Source organism: Equus przewalskii, chromosome 13 (genome assembly GCF_037783145.1).
Source record: "Equus przewalskii isolate Varuska chromosome 13, EquPr2, whole genome shotgun sequence".
In the NCBI taxonomy this organism is placed as follows: Eukaryota; Metazoa; Chordata; class Mammalia; order Perissodactyla; family Equidae; genus Equus; species Equus przewalskii.
The window spans coordinates 88,366,090-88,387,051 of record NC_091843.1 but is presented as its reverse complement, the minus strand read 5'-3'; the positions used below and the strand labels follow the sequence as shown (position 1 = coordinate 88,387,051).

Genomic DNA, 20,962 nt, shown 5'->3' with positions numbered 1-20,962 from the left:
GAGTCAATATTTGTCTTGTGTATATATGGTAGTAAAACTCAGATGATACACTCTAACCTACAGGAGACCTTATGGGAATTATTTTCAAACATTCAGAGTCTACCACTGGTAACTGATAGAAAGCATATCAACCTAAAATTGAATCCTAAGAATCCATGAACTAAAAGAGAGTATAGTCTCAGGCAAGTTACTTAAGTTTAATCTAAACCTCAGTTTCCTCTTCTGTAAAACAACACTCCCCTCACCTCTGAGGATAGTAGGGAGAAAATAAAGCACATGAAGTACATAATACAACAATAGGTACTTGGTGATCCTCAGTGAATAGTAGCTCCCATCATCATCATCATCATGCCTTAACAATTTGATATTAATTTTGAGTATCATAAAAACAATGCATGCTTAAATAGTAAAATTACAAAATTTAGGTTCCGCATTCAATATTCTTCAGTGATACTGAAGAATGAAGCAGGAAACATCTCCTCACTATCTCTCTGTCCCTGGTCTACGGGAAAAAATAGAAAAAGAAAACTGCTGATTATGTTTGGTGACAGCATTTGAATTTTCTCCCTCCTATATATTAGTTTAGTAACTCGATTTATTTTTAGAATTAACATTCAATTAAAATTTTCATTCATATGTTGCTTAGTGGGCACATACATATTTTACATTAAAATTAAATAATTAAGTATTAATAACAATTAATAATGATCTTTCCTTCCTTGTCTATGAATAAACTTTCTTTAGAAATCAGAAAGGAAAAGTTTGTACAATGTCTATCCCTGCTGTTGAATCTTTTTTCTGAGAACTTAAATTCACCAAAAATGTGTTATCTCAGCTTAAGTCACACTGTTCTGAGAGAGACCCAAAGATTCTATCTATCCATTGTTCAAAGATGCAAAAAAATCAATGATATGGAAGAAATGTTTGCTTCATGCATCCTTCACATAAGGAGAAAATACAAAACGAGAACCTGCAAAGAATCCTGGTTCGGCTTTACTAAGAAAAACAAGCAAAATAAAATATGCTTACTTAAAACAGAAAAAACTAGCCCTGTAATCTAAATCAACTGATTAAGCCTTTAAAAGTCATCTCAGCTAAAAACATTGAAATTAGTTCTACTTAATAACATCTTTAATCATTAGTAATAAGTCTGAACCTGATTAAATACACAAACTAGGCCACTCTTCTCACTCACTGAATATAGAATTCTTCATCCAGAAACAACATGGTACAATTCAGTGAATTTAGCTGTGACTCCAAAGCCTCTTCTTTTTCCACCATTTTATACACAGGAAAATACATTAGCCACTCTGATAAGTACCCTCCATGTTTCATCTCATGTATTCCTCACACACACTAAGAAGAGGTGAACTATCGTGCCCAGGTCGCGTATGTCATACACGGCAGAGGCTGCAGTGTCTGAATCCAGGTCAGCCTGGCTCCGAAGCATAGAGATTCTAGAATTCTAGCCCATCTCTCTTTTAAATAGTCATGCACCACTTAAGGACGAGGATACATTCTGAGAAATGTTAGGCAATTTCATTGTTGTGTAAACATCATGGAGCGTACTTACACAAACCTAGGTGACATAGCCTACTACACACCTAGACTATATGGTACTAATCTTACAGGACCACCGTTGGTTGTGCGGTCTGTCACTGACTGAAATGTCCTTATGTGGGGCATGACTGTAATAGAAAACTTCTTCCCATTTTCCATTTTTTGACTCTTTTCTGAAGTAATAATACCAAGATAACTAAGAGTCACAAAATGCTTTAAACAAATATAATACTAAAGCTACAACAGGAGAAAAAGATGGGCATCACAGCTAATTTTCTTTAGGTTGGGAAAAATTCATAATCAGTAATCAAGAAGTAAAAGTTAATGCATGGTCAAAATCAAGAAGGCTGTGCCTGGGGCCAGCCTCATGGCCGAGTGGTTAAGTCCGCATGCTCCACTTCGGCAGCCCAGGGTTTCACTGGTTCAGATCCTGGGCACGGACCTAGCACTGCTCATCAAGCCATGCTGAGGTGGCGTCCCACATAGCAGAATTAGAAGGACCTACAACTAGAATATACAGCCATGTACTGGTGGTTTTGGGGAGAAGAAGAAGAAAAAAAAAGAATATTGGCCACAGATGTTAGCTCAGGGCCAATCTTAAAAAAAAAAAAGAAAAAAAAAAGGTGGCTGTGCCTGTGGTATCCTAGGCCAGACTGGTTTTTCTTGTGTGTGTGTGTGTGTGTGTGTGTCTATGTGTGTGTACATGTTTTGTGCCTGTTAAATAACCAAAACAGGTGTTTCAACTACAGCTCTGTAAAACCCAAACAAACAAGTATGTGATCACAGAGCTCCCTGAAGTCACACTCAGGAATGGCATGGCGAATTTATAACTTTTCCTATTCCTTGTTTCACATGATACACTGTATTAGCTAATAATGCAGATTTATTAATATATATTTCTTTAGTCAACAACACTGATTCACAGCAGAAATCAATGATTACCTTTAAATTACAGGAATGTAGCTTATACCTTTATTTAAGAAAGGTTTCTTATTAGACAGCTTTATATTTGCAAAATTAAATGATTTACAAATGTTTACACTAAGAATTTACCAAAATGGTTACAGATGACTACAAAAATTAATACTGAAGCTTTTAAATATTAGGGTTTACAACTCAACGTTATTTCAAAAGTCCTTTTATCAAGATCACATAAAAGGCACTTATTATGAAGCAAATCTTAAATATGAAAATCAAGATTTGTTTTATAAAAAAGGGTATATTTTGTTTTAATTAACAAGTAAAAATATTTATCATAGCAAATTCCCTTCATGCAACTCGTTAGAAATAAAATTATTTCAAAAATTTAATGTATTGCTTTAAGCTTTACCACCCGAATAATGTTCAACTTTGCAGTAACACAATGTTACAGCTCAAATTTTTTTAAAGCAGTTACCAGCAGTCTCTTGCCTAGTCCTCCACGGACAGGTAAACATTGGAGACCATACCTTGTGCTGTTCGATGGCATCTATCCACAGTTGTCTGTGAGCTGGATCCTCAGCACGAAGATACCAAATGCTATCATTTACACTAATATCAAATCGACATTCATCAAAATCATGAGGCTGTAGAGAAAAAAGTAGAAAATGAAAAGCAAAGCTAATTATATTCTTAGAAACGTTATACCCTACAGAAAAAATCTGAACATACCTATTCTGCTGGTGAGAGACTCGTTATTCTTTTATTTTTCTACTCAAATACCTTTTTTGAAGATGTCTCAGATAAAGAGAACAATAAAGGCATAGTTACCAAAAACTTAGTTTCATTCACTATTCCTACAAATGAGTTGACACATAAACTACAAATATATTTCAAAAAAAGAGCTTATATTTTTCATCAAATGCTTTGAGTTAGTTTAACTAGTGGGAACAGCACCAAAAGCACAATAAAAAAAGGGCCAAAATAAGTTTTAGGAAAGACATTTACTACATTTTTTCTGCCTCCATTTTTCAAAAGTAAATTCTTATCATGAACAGTTTCATTGCATTAAATTTGATAAAAAGATACTTTTATATTCTGTCACAAAATAATGTTAACATTTCCTCCCAAGTATCTCAAATTAAGTTCTAGGCTTTTATAAGCCTTTGATAGTAACAGCCAGGAGAGCTTCCAATGAAAAGCAAAAATAAAATAAACATTACATCAGACCAGAGCTAGAAGAAACTGCCTGCATCAAAATGTAAACATTCAGTGAAAATGTCAACTGTTTGGTTCAGCGCTGTACATTCTTCATAAGAATATTTTATATCCTTGTGTTTTGCCCAATAAATGAATTCAAATGTGACAGGATCACATCACATATTCATACAACCTGTTCCACTGGACAGAGCACAGAGAGTCAATCCATTTCCTCTTCTGTGAACAGTTTTCAGCTAACAGGAGAGAATCCTCTCTGGTCAACGTAACAATAAACTTACTTACTGAACAGAATCTACATATTGTACTTGCAGGGTTTATTGTTTATCCTCTCCCCTCTTTAACAGCGTCAATCTTTTATCTCCTTATCAGTTTATTTGGCAAAACAATATACGATAACTCTACAATATTCTTTTGCCTATGAAACAATTTTTTTTTAAGATTAAGATAACAAATCATGGTTCTGACTGGTGAAAGGATACAAATTAGACATTTTCCGAATCACTATGTGCTGGGCATCACAGTTAGGACTATGGTGGGAGGCAGTGTGTGATGAAAGCAGCAAGAGGAAAGAGTAAGACAATGCATACCCTGTTTCAGGAATTATAAACACAAAAACATAAAAGACAACACTTAACAACCACAAACACAATAATGACCATAAATTTAACTGAATGCCCAATATTCAGAAATCTTAAGGAGTCCAGTTATTGAGAACAGCTCCTTGGAGGGACGGGAGAATCCACACTACCTGAAGAACCAAATAAATAATTCAATTGATCAGTCTACTGTCCTAAGCAGCGCAGAGGTTAACTTTTACTTCATAACTATTCTCATTCTCTTTCTAGCTACTACTCCTGAAAACGCTTTACACATTGTATTGTGTTCAGTATCCTCACTAAAACTTTAGAAAATAAAAGGAAACATTACACATAGTTCAAAATTTACTAGTTTCTCCAGCAAACACTCTTCCAGCTTGACATCTTCAGCATTTCTTCACAATCTTCCAATGAGTCTAATGCCATATTTAAAATATTCCTAAAAGAGGAACCTGCCACTAAGCTTCCTCTGGGTGTGAGTGACTTAATAAAATCTGAAATCAATGTAAGTAAAATTTGCCAAATCAATGAATCTGCCAAGTATATTAATTATGATCTCTTTTTTCCTGCGTTTCAAAGTTTAGAAATGTGGAGAACTTTAAGCTTTTAACAGATAAAGAGTTATACATAGTAGGAATGGAAGAAAACGATCCGAAAACCTGATTTGAATGTCAAACATTTTTATGAGATGCAATATCCCAATACCTGCTCCCAGAGATAGAGCTGACAGAAAATGGACACAAGGCAGCCATTGCAACCATCAACAACCTGAGGGGAGGCGGCATAACAGAAGGACACACCAACGGTCAGGTGATCGAGACCCTGTGAACCACACAGAACCCTGCAATCCCAAAAAAGCGAAACATAAGGGAAGATAAGTCACAGGGCAAAGGAAATGACGGATTTGTTAAGAGGACTTGTTTAAGAGAATAAACTGAAGCCTAGACAATAAAGCCTACGTCATGTCTCAAACACATGCACAACACATAGAGACACATAAGCCCTCCCCAAACTTCTGATAGATTGCTTCATTCAAACACAACTGATTCTGCCTTTATTTAGAATTTTGATATTTTGTTCATTGTGAATATTTTGTTCATCACACAATAATTTTTTAAATGTTGCATTAAAGTACCATTTACCTTGATTATTGAGTTTTTTGATGCTCTCTTAAATTTTATGACTGAGGTTAGTTCCTCATTGGTCTCACCCTAGTCCTAGCCCTGACAGACAATTATTGGAAAGAAACAAACATGGGATAAATGCCAAAATTAGATGAAAAACTTCAAGAGGTGGTAGATGTAAGAGACAACATGACATAACTTTAAGAAAAGAAATTCTAAAAAATTTAAAGAACAGATAAGGCAACAGGTGATGAAAAGTAAGCTAATAGAGTGAAGAAAAAAGAAATAGAGTTGAAACCACATCAGATGCAGCAATAAAAAGCAAATAAGGCTAACGGGCATGGTGAACCAAGTTGAGAAAAATATAAAGTAAAAGAAATATAATAAGAAGTAACAAAGGAGGTCAAGTAAATGGTATTTAGAAAGATGAGAATGTAACAAATGTGACAGAAAAAAATATTCAAAGATACTACCTTTTCTTTAAATAAAATACTCGAGTTACAGATCAGAAAGATATACTATGCTCAGGAAAAATGGACACAGAAAGATCAATACGAAGGCTTATTCTGTGAAGTTAAATAAGAATAAAGGAATGCTACAGAACAACGTTTCTCAAGCATTTTGTAGTATCACACCCCCCTGGGAGAAAAAATAAAATGATTTCTCCTTAGTAAGAGAAATTAAATACTAAGGAGTAAGATTTTGTTCAGCAGATCTTTCTTGGAGGGCCACAAACTACTGTAATATCTAAGATTATTTCACTCTCTGAAGAACCAAGTATCACCCCCACTGAGAAAGCATGCTATAGAAGAAATCCAACTACAGAAAGGAAAATATAAAGGAAAATGAGATGGGCCTCATACTTTAACATGTCAACATTGATTGTTAAGCACCAAAAATATAGCAAAAGGTGAAATCGCGTTTATATACACTGTCTTGGTCTGTCTTAGGTCTGCCAGAACAAAAATACCACAGACTGGGTAGCTTAAACAACAGAAATTTCTCACAGTTCTGGAGGATGGAGGTCCAAGATCAGGGTGTCAGTACAGTGTGGTGCTTGGTGAGGGCCCTCTTCCTGGTTTGCAGATGGCTGCCTTCTTATTGTGTCCTCATATGCAGGAGAGAGAGCTCTCTAGTCTCTTCATCCTCTCATAAGGGCACCGATTTCAGCATGCAGGCTCCACTCTCATGATCCCATCTAAACTCAATTACCTCCCAAAAGCTCCATCTCCAAATGCCATCACAATGAAAATTAATGCTTCAACAGATGAATTTCGAGAGGACACAAACATTCAGTCCACAGCATCTACTATCTATCAAAATAACCTTATAGGAACAAAAGAGGCATAAATCCACAAAGAAAAAGAATAAAAAAGCTGTCAACAAAATTTAAAGCTGGAATGTGATAACTGACTTGGCAGGCCTGAGAAAGCTAAAAATTAAACATCTTACAAGGGAAAAGAAGACAAAAGAATCAAGCCAATTTGTATTCAGTGTTGGAGAAGCAAAGGATTTGAAGGCATCAGATAGCCCGGAAAGTAAAGGCATGAGTGCAGCTGAAAACAGAACTGATCAAGAGTCATTAAAAAGTAAAACTCGACCCCTGGAACCCCACTTGGCTGTCCCAAGCAGTCATCTACCACCGTGCAATAACGTTAGAGGTCTCACCCCCTACCCTTCAGAGAGATGATATCAGACAGATTGAAGAAGTAGGGACATTCCTACACAGCAGTTGGTGGGGAGGAAGAGGAAAAAAAAGCAGGTAAGGGAAAGTGTTCATATGAAATGTTTCTTTCCCCTACTTGACTTCCAGAAGGCTAGCACCCAAACTTGCTCCTTCTACTGTCTTCTGCCTGTAAAGAAGATTCTTCTAAGGGAAAATTAAGTAATCCAAGAGAAAAGGTATACAGTAATGATATTTAAGGGTTTCACTCCCAGGCACTTAATCAGTATGAAAGTTCTAAACCATGAAGATAAAGAAAAATTTACCTTTCAGAACTGGAAGATATGCTTCACCAAAACGAGGGAGTAACCAAGACAAGTAAGAGGCAACCGAGATCCAGGAAAGCAAACACGAAAAGGACTTCCCATGATGACAGTAAGGAAAATGCCAGCAGCAGAATTATGAAGATGACTCAGAAGTCTGGATTAGAACAGTATAACAGGATGCTTTAGAAGGGATTTCTCCAGTGGGGTAAAAAGTAGAACGAAAAGATTATCTAAAAGGTTAAACTCATGGATAGGATGTAGGAAGACTTAGCCAGAAATTCAAAGAAAGCCAACCAAAATTTTAATGGACTTTATTGAGATATATACTTAATGTACAATAAACTTTATCCATTTTAAGTGTACAATTCAACGAGTTTTCCCCTTCTATATAACCCATGAAATCACTGCCCCCATCAAGATGAAAATGTTTTCATTTCCATGGCTCCCTAAAGATTCTTCAGGCTCGTCTGCAGAATATCTCTCCCTTTGCCACCAGCTTCCAGAAACCAAGAATCTGCTTTCTTTCACTATGTATCAGTTTGCATTTTTTATATATTTATGTAAATGGAATCAGATAGAATGTACTCTTGTGCCTCACTGTTTTTACTCAGTATAACTAGTATGAGATTCATCGATTTTGTTGTGTCTTACCAGTAATTCATTCTTTTTATTGCTGAGTAAAATTTAATTATACTGGATATAACATATTTTGCTTATTTATTCACCTGTTGATGGACTAGTGGTCCAAGTTTTTGGCTATTCTGAATAAATTTGCTGCGAAAATTCAGGTCTTTACATGGACATACTTTTCATTTCTCTTGACTTAGGAGTGGGATGGCTAATTCATAAAGCAGGTTTCCATTACTTTAAGGAACTGCCCAAAGTAGCTGTACCATTTTACATTCTCACCAGCAGTCTATCAAAGTCCAGCTTCTCCAAATCCTTGCTTGGGTTTATTTCTGGTCTCTAATTTGTGCCATTGATCTAAATGTCTATTCCTACTCCAATAACGCTGTCTTAATTCTTGCTGCTTATTAGTCTTGAAATCATGTGCTCTAAGTCCTCGAACTTTCCTCCCCTTTATAAACTGCTTTGGCTAGTCTAGGTAGTTTGCATTAACACAGATATTTCCAGATACATTTTAGTGCCAGGTTGCATGAATTCCACATTTTCTATAGGTTAATATGGGAAGATGTGATACCTTAAGGATGCTGAGCCTTCTAACCCAAGGACATAATCTCTCTCCAATTATTTAGGTGTTTATCTCAGCAATCTCATGTAGTTTGCAGTTGACAGCACACAGGTACAAGGTACAATGCTAGACTGGTCCCTAAGTACTTTGTTTTTTATGCTATCTATATGGAATTGTTATTAAAATTTTCCTATAGTATATATTTCATAACTGTATATTAACCTTATATTCTATAATCTTGCAGAATTCACTTAGTAGTTCTAATAGCTGTTTATACAATAAACATGAAGGAATCTACAAAACAATGATGTCATCTGCAAGTAGTTTTACTTCTACCCTTCTGATCTTATGCCCTTTTATATCCTTTTTCTTGCCATGTTGAAACGACTAGGATGTCTAGTAGAATGTTAAACTGAAGTGGTAAGGACAGACATTCCTGCCCTGTCCCTAATCTTAGGGAAAAGAGTAAAATATTTCACCATTAAGCATGACGTTAGCTGTGGGTTTTTGTAGATGCCCTTCATTTAGGCGGATGTTCCTTTCTATTTCTAGTTCCCTAAGAAATTTTTTCCCAATCTAAAGGAGAGTTGGATTTTGTCAAATGCTGCTTCTATTACTTGCAGCTACTGAAATTTGTTATGCATTTTTGTCTTGTTTACATGGTGAATTACAATAACTGATTTAATAATATTAAATTAGTCTTGCATTTCTGAGATAAACCCTACTTGCTCATGATGTATAATTCTTTTTATATACTATTGGATTTGAGCTGCTAATATTTTGTAAAAGAATATGTTATCTATGTCCATCAGAGATACAGAGCTGTAATTTTATATTCTTGTAATGTTTTTATCAGGTTTGGGTATCATGGTTATGCCGGCCAGAAGATATGTCTTGGAAGCAGTCTGTGTAAGATTGGGATTATTTCTTTGAATGTATGAAAGGATATACTGGTGAAATCATGTGGGCATGTAATCTTGGTGGAAAGGTACTAACAACTTCAGTTTTTTATTGGTTTATTCAGATTTTCTATTTCTTAAAAGCATTAAATGGGCAAAACTAATCCTGTATTTACCCATACATTTATTTTTTCTGATATGATATTCTTCATTAGTTCCTAAAGATCTGAGTTTGCCTCTGGTGTATTTCTCTTCAGCCTGAAAAACCTCCTTTAGCATTTCTTGTAGTGCAGGCCTGACCACAACAAGTTCTCTTAGTTTTCCTTTATCTAAAAGTACCTTTATTTTGCTTCATTTTTGATGGATACTTTCACTGAATACAGACTTCTGAATTGATAGGTATTTCTTTTCTTTCATCACATTATAAGATGTCTCCCAGCCTCTTGGGTTTCTAATGAAAAGAGCACGGTAATTTCGATCCCTCTCTTCCAGTAGGGGTCATTCTTCTCTGGCTACTTTCAAGATCTTTTATCTTTGGTTTTCAGCAGTCTGACTGTGATGTGCTGTTTTGTGTGTGTTGAGCTTCTTGAATCTGTAAATTTATATTTTTCACCAAATTTGGAATTTTTTTACTAAAATTCTTCAAATTTTTTTCACTTTTTTCCTCCCTCCTCTCAAGACTCTTAAAACCCATTTCATTTGAAAAGAAACACAAAAGTCTAAAAACCTCTCTGTTGTGAAGAATGACTTCTTTTGATCTATATTCAAAATCCTGATGATTTTCTCTGTCATCTTTATCTGCTATAAATCCCTTGCAGTGAATGTCTTTTATTTCAGACACATTCTTTTCAGTTCTGACATTCCCATTGGTTCTTATACTTGCTTTTTCTCTGCTCAAACTGCCTACCTTTTCACTCATTACAAGCACATTGTCTTTTACCTCGCATAATCATAAAAGCTGCTTTAAAATCTTTGTCAGATAGTTCCAACATCTGGCTCATCTTGAATTGGGCATTTGTTCACATCTTTTCCCTTGAGAACATGTCACAATTTCCTCTTTGTATGTTGAGTAATTTGGAGTTGATCCTGGACATTGTGGCCTGTGAACTCTGGCTTCTGTTATATTGCTCTGAAAAATGCTGTTTTTGTTTTGCCCACATACCAAGGGGAGTTGACTGAGTAGAGGGATGCTAGGGTGGGATGGGAAACTGAGCATCTGGCTATTGCAGACTCATGTGGGTGACCTTCTATTCAGACTCATAGTAGGGAATTCTTCAAAAGCAAAGAGCAGATTTTGATAATGACATTTATTAACCTATTGTCTCTTCTTTGCTGAGGAAGATTAGCCCTAAGCTAACATCTGCGCCCATCTTCCTCTATTTTGAGACCCCCACAGCATGGCTTGATAAGTGGTGCACAGGTCCTCGCCTGGGATCCGAACTGTCGGATCCCAGGCCGCCAAAGCAGAGCATGCAAATTTAACTGCTATACCACCGGGTCGGCCCCACATTGTCTCTCTTTTAATCTACTCTTCTATACTGTTTTGTACTACTAGCACTGGGATGCTGCAAACTACATTTCTCCTCTGGTAGCCTTTCTTTCTTTGGTTCTGCCAATATGGGCAATATGCTAGAGGAAGACTGGAAGCCAGGAAGAAGGTAGAAGAAACTTGTGTTTTTGTTTGCATAATGTTTCCATCAGCAACTGCCCAGCAAAGGTCCTTTGCCCTGGCAGTGGCAGTCAGTTCCAGTCTCTAGCCTCTTTTAGAACTCCCTAAACCAGCCTCATCTAGCTGCCTCGGAGGTACCAGCACCAACTGTGCAAGGGCCACTTCTTACATATGTGACATGCAGCTCCACGTTTCAAATTACTAAGATATTACTACCAACTACACTGAGTATAATCTCGCTTCTAGATGTCTGAGACTCAGTTGCACAGGGCATTTGCTCTAAGCTCCTAAGATGGCAGATGAACAGTGCCTCTCTTCAGAAGTCTGAGCCTCAGCTCCTCGGGTATCCTTTCTCTGATTCTGGAAGCACTCACTAGCCAGGCAGTCCTTTCAACTCAGACGTTTAGCCTCAGTTCCAGGAGGTTCCTGCGATTCTGGTACCAGCAACAGTGGGCAATGCTTTTTCTTCAGAGGTCCAAGTACCAATTCTGCAGAGCTTTCCCACCCACTTCTAGGTTCTGATAACCCAGCCATGTCCCTTTGTTCCTCCAGCCCAAGGAGCAGAAGCTGGTCCTTGCAGCTGTTACCTCTGATTACCTCAATGCTTTTCTTTTATTCTTTTAGTTCTTCCCTTTCTAACGATTTCCTACACTAAACACTTTCTGCTAAAATATCTTCAGTTGTTTCTGGTTCCCTGAGTGGCAATCTGATTGATACAATAAGCAGTCCAAAATGGCAAATATTCATTTCATAAAGGAGTAGTATATATCCACTTAAAAACAATATTTCTGAACGTTGGAAATTTAATTTGACAACTTAATATGTGGAAAGAAAATAAAGAGGTTACAGAAGTATATGCACAAAGTGATTCCAATCATGAGGTTGCCTCAACAGCACTTCAGTTTGTACCTATACAAGCATATGTGATTAAAGACTGTCTACATAACTAAACTTTAAGCTCCGAGAGACAAGAGGTCCTGTTTTGCCCACCAGTATATTCCAGACCCTAGGACAGTGGTGTACATTGAACAAACATTTGTTTATTGAATGCTGAGAATGAAATTCAGAAGACTAATGTCCACACAAAAACATGCACACAAATGTTCATAACAGCTTTATTTGAAACAGCCCAAACTGGAAATAACCCAAATGTCCTTCAGTTGGTGAACAAACTGTGGTACATACATGGAATATTACTCAGCAATTTTAAAAAGGAACAAATTACTTATATACTCACCAGCTTAGTCTATCTCAAGGAAGTTATGCTGAGAGAAAAAAGCAATCTCAAAAGGTAAAATAATGTATGATTCCTATTATATAAAATTCTCAAAATGATAATATTATATAATAGTGGGTGCCCGGGGTAGGGATTACAGAGAAGCCTGGAAAGAGAGAGAGATAAGTGTGACTCTAAAGGGGCAGCATGAGGGATCTTTGTGGTGATGAAGCAGTTCTGTATTTTGATTGTAATGGTGGCTACAAGAATCCACACAAGTGATAAAACTGCATAGAAATACACACACACACAAGAACACACAAAACTGGTAAAAATATGAATAAGGTCCAGGGATTGTACCAATGTCAGTTTCCTGGTTTTGATATTATACTATAGCCATGTGAGATCTTACTATCGAGGAAACTGGATGAAGGATAAATGGAATTCCTGTGTTCTATTTTTGCAAGTTTCTGTGAATGCACAATTATTTCAAAACTAAAAGTTTTTTTAAGTGAAAAATAAAATGAAATTCAACAAAAGGTTAAAAGTGGTTGCCTCTTAGTGTTGGAATTACAAGTAATTTTCTTCTTCAGACTTTCCTATATTTTCTAAGTATTTCATAATGGATAGGCACTACTTTTATAATGACTAAAAAACATTATTTTAAAAGGAGAAAAGGCTGGCTATCTTATTGATCATTGTAACTTAGTCAAATAAAACAGCAACGAAAATACTCGACAGCAGAATCTAGAGCTAATCAAGCAGAAGAGATGTTCTCTTAGTAGTGCATCATGAAAGTCAGTCAAAAATAAATGATTTTAGGCTTTCGTCCAATCTGCAGAATCCTGAATTTAGCCTTTCTATGGCTGAACCACTCCCTCTTGGGGATTACGTGAGACTATTATCACTCCTGCAGGCCGATCACACAGTGAGTTCAGAGGCCTTAAAGGAGGCTGCCTGGCTAGATTCAGAATCTAAGACAGATGGCATGATCTTGGGAAGTCCTCACAGTGTAGGGAATGAAAACACTGCTTTGAAAATCCAGAAACTATATCTTGTCAGCACCCCAGACACAGGAGACTAAATCAAACCAACCAAGCTTATAAGAGATTTAGGCACATATCAGTGAACATACCATACTGTCAATTTTATGGTTTACAGTAAGGAATAAATGCTATGGTAACTAAACATGTCAATTTTCTGGTAAATGCATTCCTTGTAAGAGTTCCACCCAGAAAAATCAAATATGATCTGAATGTTTCAGCATGGAATCAAAATACGGAGAGTTAGTGGGAAGACTTTTAGTGGCTAGCAAGCATTCCAAGCTCAATCCAATGTTTTCTCCAACTTTCATTTTAAGTCATAGAACTCTGTCGCCCACCCCCATCCCAAATGGTGACTATAACACTTACGTAGAAAAAAACTGATGAGGATGGGGGTTGGAAAAAAAGGAGAGCCCTACCAACTTGCTTTTTCCCTAAAGATCATAGCTAATTTCACCAAATGACTCAGGTACTTTCACAAAACACTGTGAAAACCACTGGATTAACACATCATTTGAGAATTATACTTTCCATGGAGTCATCTCTTTTCCTGAACTTGCCAGGAAAGTTCAGGAAAGATCTCTTCTTTCAGATACAGTAGCCCAGCCCTTGTAGTTGGGGGATATATTCCAAGAGCCCCAGTGGATGCCTGAAAGTGCAGATAGTATCGAATCCCTATACATACTATGTTTTTTCCTATACATATATACCTATAATAAAGATTAATTTATAAATTAGGCACAGTAAGAGATTAACAATAACTAATAATAAAATAGAATTATAACAAAATACTATAACAAAAGTCACCACAGATCTTAGCAACCTTAGCATACAATTTTTTTCTCTCCTTAAGTGGAAAACTTTCACCTTCTCACTTAAAGGAAGCACTTCACAGCTTCTCTTGGCATATCCAAATTGCCAGCATCACTTGCTTTTAGGGCCTTTATTAAGTAATTTTAAAGGTTACTTGAACACAAGGACTGCAATACAGAGACAGTCGGTCTGATAACTAAGAGGCTACTAAGTGACTAATGGGTGGGTAACCCGTACAGCGTGGATCTGCTGGACAAAGGGATGAGTCAGGTCCTGGGCAGGACAGAGCAGGAAGGTGTGAGATTTTATCAGACTACTCCGAATGGCGCACGATTTAAAACTTATGAGTTGTTCATTTCTAGAACTCTCCATTTAATATTTTAGGACTGCAGTTGACCCTGGGTAACTGACAACATGGAAAGCAAAACCGTGGATAAAGGGACACTACTGTATCTGTTTTCCTGTTTGAGGGCTTCCTGTCTGCTGATTTTCTTTAACAACTACCAATTACCAATCGAGGTCTCCCTGGAATAGTTGGTACATACCCACATATAATAGAGAACTCTTCTATTATATGTTAATTTCCAGACTATCAAAGATCCAGGGATGGTGATGTCGTCTCTTGTGATTTGAGGCAAGTTACTCAAACTATTTTAAGTCCCAATTCCTTATCTATGAAAGTGAGAGTAATAACACTTATTTCACTGGGTTCTTGAGAGGTTTAAGTATCATACTACACATTTCGTATGTGGAAATGTGGAAAGCATTTGAACAATATGGCGCAGCAAACACACTCAAATGTTCTTAGTTATATATATTTGAAAAAATTCTATTTTGTAATTTCTCCAATGGGAAAGAAAATCAGGTTTATAAACTAGATTAATAGCGTATTTTTTTTTACACTAATATAGCTTTGAAACAGCACAACTTTCTCTAAGCCCTCCATCTAAATCAACCTACAGGGACTGTTTAACTGTATAAGATAAAAACACAAACACAGGTGGAAAAAATATAAATTTTAGATAATTTGGCACTAAAAAGCATTTTGTGTTTTACATATATTAAATGATAAGTTAAAGCAGTAGTATTCTTGATACCAATTTTTAACACTCGGCTTCAGATAAGTATCCCAACTCTACTCAGACTTAGGAAGAACACAGAAATCTTGCTATTGTTTTCTTCATTGCATCTATCACTACCTAGCATCCTATGTTTAGTAAATATACTAGCCAAAATACTTGTTAAAAGGAAAATCAAATAAGGTCACTCCTCTGCTCAAAGCCCGTCAACAGCCCCCATTACAAAGCTCGACAACTCTCTGACTTGTCTCAGGCCCTTTGGGTGTGCCCCTCCCTCTTCTTAGAATATTCTCCTCCAAATATTTTCACTGTTTTTTAGCTGTTACTTCCTTAAGGACTTGACTCAAGTGAACGCCCATCTACATCTAAAATTTCAACCTCTACCTCTACTCTCACCTCTTTGCACATGATTCTCACTCCATTTACTTGATCAAAAATAAGAAACTACTGCATAGTTAATTAGGTGATCAAAATGATAGGCTGTTGAGTATATGTAAGGACTGGAATACTGAAATACATCTGCTGCTCAGGGCATTCTCAACCCTAAACAACACTAGAGAGAGTGAAAAATACTTTGATTTTCTGTTTTCCATAATAAGGGCATAATACTCTTCCTTGGAAGCAAAGCTGATGCACTGCGTGCCACCATCATGAAGAAGTATGCACTTCTCACACAAAAGTCAGAGGGAAAAATACTTTGCACTTTGTAATGGAAAAAGAAAAACCCAGAGTCACCCTATCTAGCTCTAAGTTCCCCAAATACACAAAAACTCAAGCTTTTCCTATAATTCACTGACTCCCTAAAAAAACTTTATCCTTGACTTCTACAAAGGTGATATCTGAAGCTATTAGATGACCTTTGCAGATACAGTCATATTTTTGAAAAACCAGACTAGCTATAAACTCTATCATCTTATTCTCCTCCTTTAAATATCTACAGTATTTTTACTTGGGGAGCCAGTTCTTCTAAAGTCTATACTCCCTTGCAAACCTTCTTTATAAGTAAACTTCTTTTCTAAATGCTTTGATCTCTGAGTCTTCTTTTGATAACTGCTTATTGGCTCTCCCCACACTTAGCTTTCTCGGCTCTATTACCTAAAAGGTACAGCTTGGGCTCAAAACAGGGCAGGTAGAAAATCCATATATGATAGAGTAATAGCCTTTTTTTAGATAAAATATAGTATAATTAGTTAGTTTTCTACTCTCTCAGTTGTGCTTCCACGAAACTACATGCTACTCAACCTGAACTGGGATATTACCAAAATCTCCCCTGGCATATTCTTTAAAATCTCTTAGTTTATTTCTAAAAATTTCTGAGTTTTTCTGAGTGCCTTATTGTTTACCCTCATGTCCTGATCATAATGATATATATTGCAGATAAAATCATAGAAAGTCATCAAGGTCTAAAGATTATCTACCAAAAAAAAACAGAAGCCGAATAGGATACCTATTCCATAGACTATCATATGGCTATTTTAACGAACAAGTTAGTGCATATGAAAAAACTTACATGAAAGATTAACAGTAAATACCTCAACTGTATGATTAGAGCTAACTGTCTTCCTTTGCTTACCTACATATTTTCTATAAATCACACATAATACTTTTGTTAAAAGACAAAAAGTTTGTTTTAAAACTATGTAGAACTTGTGCTCAAATATGGTAGACTGAATACATTCATCTCTACTTACTCACCAAACCCCATTTAAATGATAAGAAAAGGCAGTAAAGAAAGGACAAAGAAAATAGGTAAGACAAAGAAAATAAGTAGAAGAGATCAGCAAAAAAGAGATTTCAATCATATTTTAGAAGATAGAAAGCAGATGAGCAAATTGAAGGTCACAGGTGACCAGGGAAACTTAAGTGTACAACTGGGGGAGAAGAGGCTAACTAGCAAGTTTATCTGTGCCAAAGAACCACAAAAAGAATAAAAGAATGAGAATCAGTAATTTGAAGCTCCAGGTTCCTCTGAAGCTACAAACAGAACGACTGATTAAAGGTAAGGAACAATTAGGCCAGCCCTGGTGGCCTAGTGGTTAAGTTCAGAGCACTCTGGCTTTGGCGGCCTGGGTTCGGAGCCCAGGCATGGACCTACACCACTCGTCTGTTAGCAGCTATGCTGTAGTGGCAGCCCATATAAAAAAGAAAAAACCAGAAGACTGGCAAAGGATGTTAGCTCAGGTGAAACTTCCTCAGGAAAAAAGAGTAAGAAACAACCAGAATGCCTAGATATTATCTCTAGAAACAGCCAAATTATCCCTCTAGCAGAAGACTAGAGGTTGTCTATTTGGGTATGTTGAACTAAAGGAACCCCTAAACTAAGGGCTATTAAGCAAAGCTGAAGAAAAGGGTACAGTATTTAAAACAGAAAGATTAAGGCACAGTCTATCTGGAGTAAAGATTCCCACACTAACCTGCTACTATTCTCTACCCAAAGCAACCAAGGCTCCTCAGAGACACGGCTAATGCCAGGACTGGGGGAGGTAAGGTACATTACGAACCTGGAAAAATACATAAGAGTACAGTAATGGATTATAATCTATTGAATAAATCAGGAATATATGAGTCCACTCTGTTAACAAATAGGACAAAAAGAAAGGGCTGTGTGTTTTTCGTTTTTTTTTTTTTTTTTTACAGGAGAATGCTGACTGACAAATGTGGAAGGGGTTTGTAGAGTTGGAAAATCACCATTTTGCAACAAATACAGAAAAGTTTGTGTAAGGTGCACATCATAAATGGTTGCTAAATCAAAAAGGAAAAAGTTTAATGAAGAACAGGATTTTTACATGATCTTAAAACGTCTCCTCCCAGAGCTTACATTCTAGTTTCAGGAAGAAAAACAGTCACTACAAGCACAAAAACTGGACAATCCCTTGACTGGATGACTGAAATTAATGTCCATACGAGGGGCAGACAGACATCTATGCCTCTAACGTGATACCCTGAGCAGGACGGCCCATCATTTTAGTAACATTTTGCTAAGGATGCATAAGCTGAATCTAATCACAAAGAAACATCAGACACATGACATTCTATAAAATAACTGGCTGGGTTTTTCAAGAATATGAATGTCATGCCAGACAAAGAAAGGCTAAGGACCTGCTCCAGGTCAAAAGAAACTAAAGAGACATGACAACTAAGTGCAATATATACTCTGAACTGGATTTTATAATGGAGGGAAAAATATGCTATTAAGATACTGTAGAACATGTGATGAAATTGGAATTTAGACTGTAGAGTAGAAAAAGGTACTATCCCGCCATTTCAGCAGCCCGGGGTTCGTGGGTGCGGACCTACACACACCTCATGAAGCCACGCTGTGGCAGCGTTCCACATACAAAATAGAGGAAGACTGGCACAGACATTAGCTCAGGGACCATCGTCCTCAAGGAAAAAGAGGAAAATTGGCAATGGATGCTTGCTCAGGGCCAATCTTCCTCACCAAAAACAACCCCTCAAAAGTTAAAAATGATATATAAAAACACACCAGGAGGCAACTCTATTTTTTCTTTCCTCACAACAATCCTCTCTGAAAGCTTAATTTCTCTTTAAATTCCATTGTTAAGGGGAGCCAATGTCATCAAACATTTGAGAAAACTTCTAACATTAAAATCAAAGACTAAACACACAGAAGAAGAAAAGAAGAAATTCTGAAGAAACAGTCAATGACGCAAGGATCAAAAGATAAACTTATGCACACATATACCGTGTGATACATGCACATTCATGTGCACAGAAATATACACAAATTATAACTTCAACCAGGCCCTCTCCCCTGAGCTCCAGACTTTTACTTCACTGCCTGCTCAATATCTTCTCTCGAACGCCTAAAAGGCATCTCAACATATCCAAAACTGACTATGTGAGCTGCTCCCCAACTTCCCCTCTGGTAGGCTTCCACATTTCTGTCAATGGTAACTACCAGTTGCTTAGACCTGAAATCATCCAACTCCTCACTTTTCTCATACCCCATAAGGACTCTATCAGCAAATCTACAAATCTTGTCAGCCATACCTTCAAGATCCATCTAGAATCCAACCACTTCTCATAATATCCACCACTATTGTGCTGGTCCAAGCCACCATCACCTCTCTGCTAGATTATGTGCAATAGCTTCCTAAGGCTGCCTGATTCTGTTTTCCTGCTTTCATGCCTGCCTCCTTACAATCTATTCTTACCACAGCAGCCAAAAGTGATCCTGTTACAGGCTCACCTCACTAAACAAGAAAAAGCTCACATAAGCAACCTCAAACGACACCTAACAGTACTAGAAAAAGAAGAACAAACAAAGCCCAGAGTCAGTAGAAGGAGGGAAATAATAAAAATAAGAGCAGAAATAAATGATATTGAAACAAAAAAGACAATAGAAAGGATCAATGAAACAAAGAGTTGGTTCTTCGAAAAAATTAACAAAATCGACAAACCTTTAGCCAGACTCACCAAGAAAAGAAGAGAGAAATCGCAAATAAAATTAGGAATGAGAGAGGAGCAATCACAACAGATACCAATGAAATACAAGAGATCATAAGAGAATACTATGAAAAACTATATGCCAACAAATTGAACAACCTGGAAGAAATGGAAAAATTCCTAGACTCCTACAATCTCCCCAAACTCAATCAGGAAGAAATGGAGAATCTGAATAGGCCAAACACAAGTAAGGAAATAGAAACGGTAATCAAAAACCTCCCCAAAAATAAAAGTCCAGGACCAGACGGCTTCTCTGGAGAATTCTACCAAACATTCAAAGAAGACTTAATACCTATTCTTCTCAAACTGTTCCAGAAAATTGAGAAAGATGGAGTACTCCCTAACACATTCTATGAAGCCAACATCACTCTGATCCCCAAACCTGACAAGGACAACACAAAGAAGGAGAACTACAGGCCGATATCACTGATGAACATAGATGCAAAAATCCTCAACAAAATTTTGGCAAACCGAATACAGCAATACATCAAAAAGATTATACACCATGATCAAGTGGGATTTATACCAGGGACACAGGGATGGTTCAACATCCACAAGTCAATCAACGTGATACACTACATCAACAAAATGAAAAACAAAAACCACATCATCATCTCAATAGATGCAGAGAAAGCATTCGACAAGATCCAACATCCATTTATGATAAAAACCCTCAATAAAATGGGTACAGAAGGAAAGTACCTCAACATAATAAAGGCCATATATGACAGACCCACAGCCAACATCATACTCAATGGACAAAAACTGAAAGCCATCCCTCTGAGGACAGGAACAAGACAAGGGTGACCACTTTCACCACTCCTATTCAACATAGTACTGGAGGTGTTGGCCAGAGCAATTCGGCAGGAAAAAGAAAGAAAAGGAATCCAAATAGGTAACGAAGAAGTAAAACTCTCGCTGTTTGCAGACGACATGATCTTATATATAGAAAACCCTAAAGAATCCATAGAAAAATTATTAGAAATAATCAACAACTACAGCAAAGTAGCAGGGTATAAAATTAACGTACATAAATCAGTAGCATTTCTATACACTAACAATGAACTAACAGAAAAAGAACTCAAGAACTCAATTCCATTCACAATCGCAACGAAAAGAATAAAATACCTTGGGATAAACTTAACCAAGGAAGTGAAGGATCTATACAATGAA

The 20,962-nt window shown here is 36.8% G+C and overlaps 1 protein-coding gene across 6 annotated transcripts in view; it reads right to left on the bottom strand.

Annotated features, from left to right (window-relative positions):
• CERT1 (ceramide transporter 1) overlaps nucleotides 1–20,962 on the bottom strand; it is a 122,217-nt gene that overhangs the window by 72,630 nt on the left and 28,625 nt on the right. For all 6 annotated transcript variants that reach the window (XM_070571623.1, XM_070571624.1, XM_070571628.1 and 3 more), the window contains exon 3: nucleotides 3,009–3,125. In XM_070571623.1, coding sequence (XP_070427724.1) covers nucleotides 3,009–3,125 — 117 coding nt within the window. The remainder of the gene's footprint in view (nucleotides 1–3,008; nucleotides 3,126–20,962) is intronic.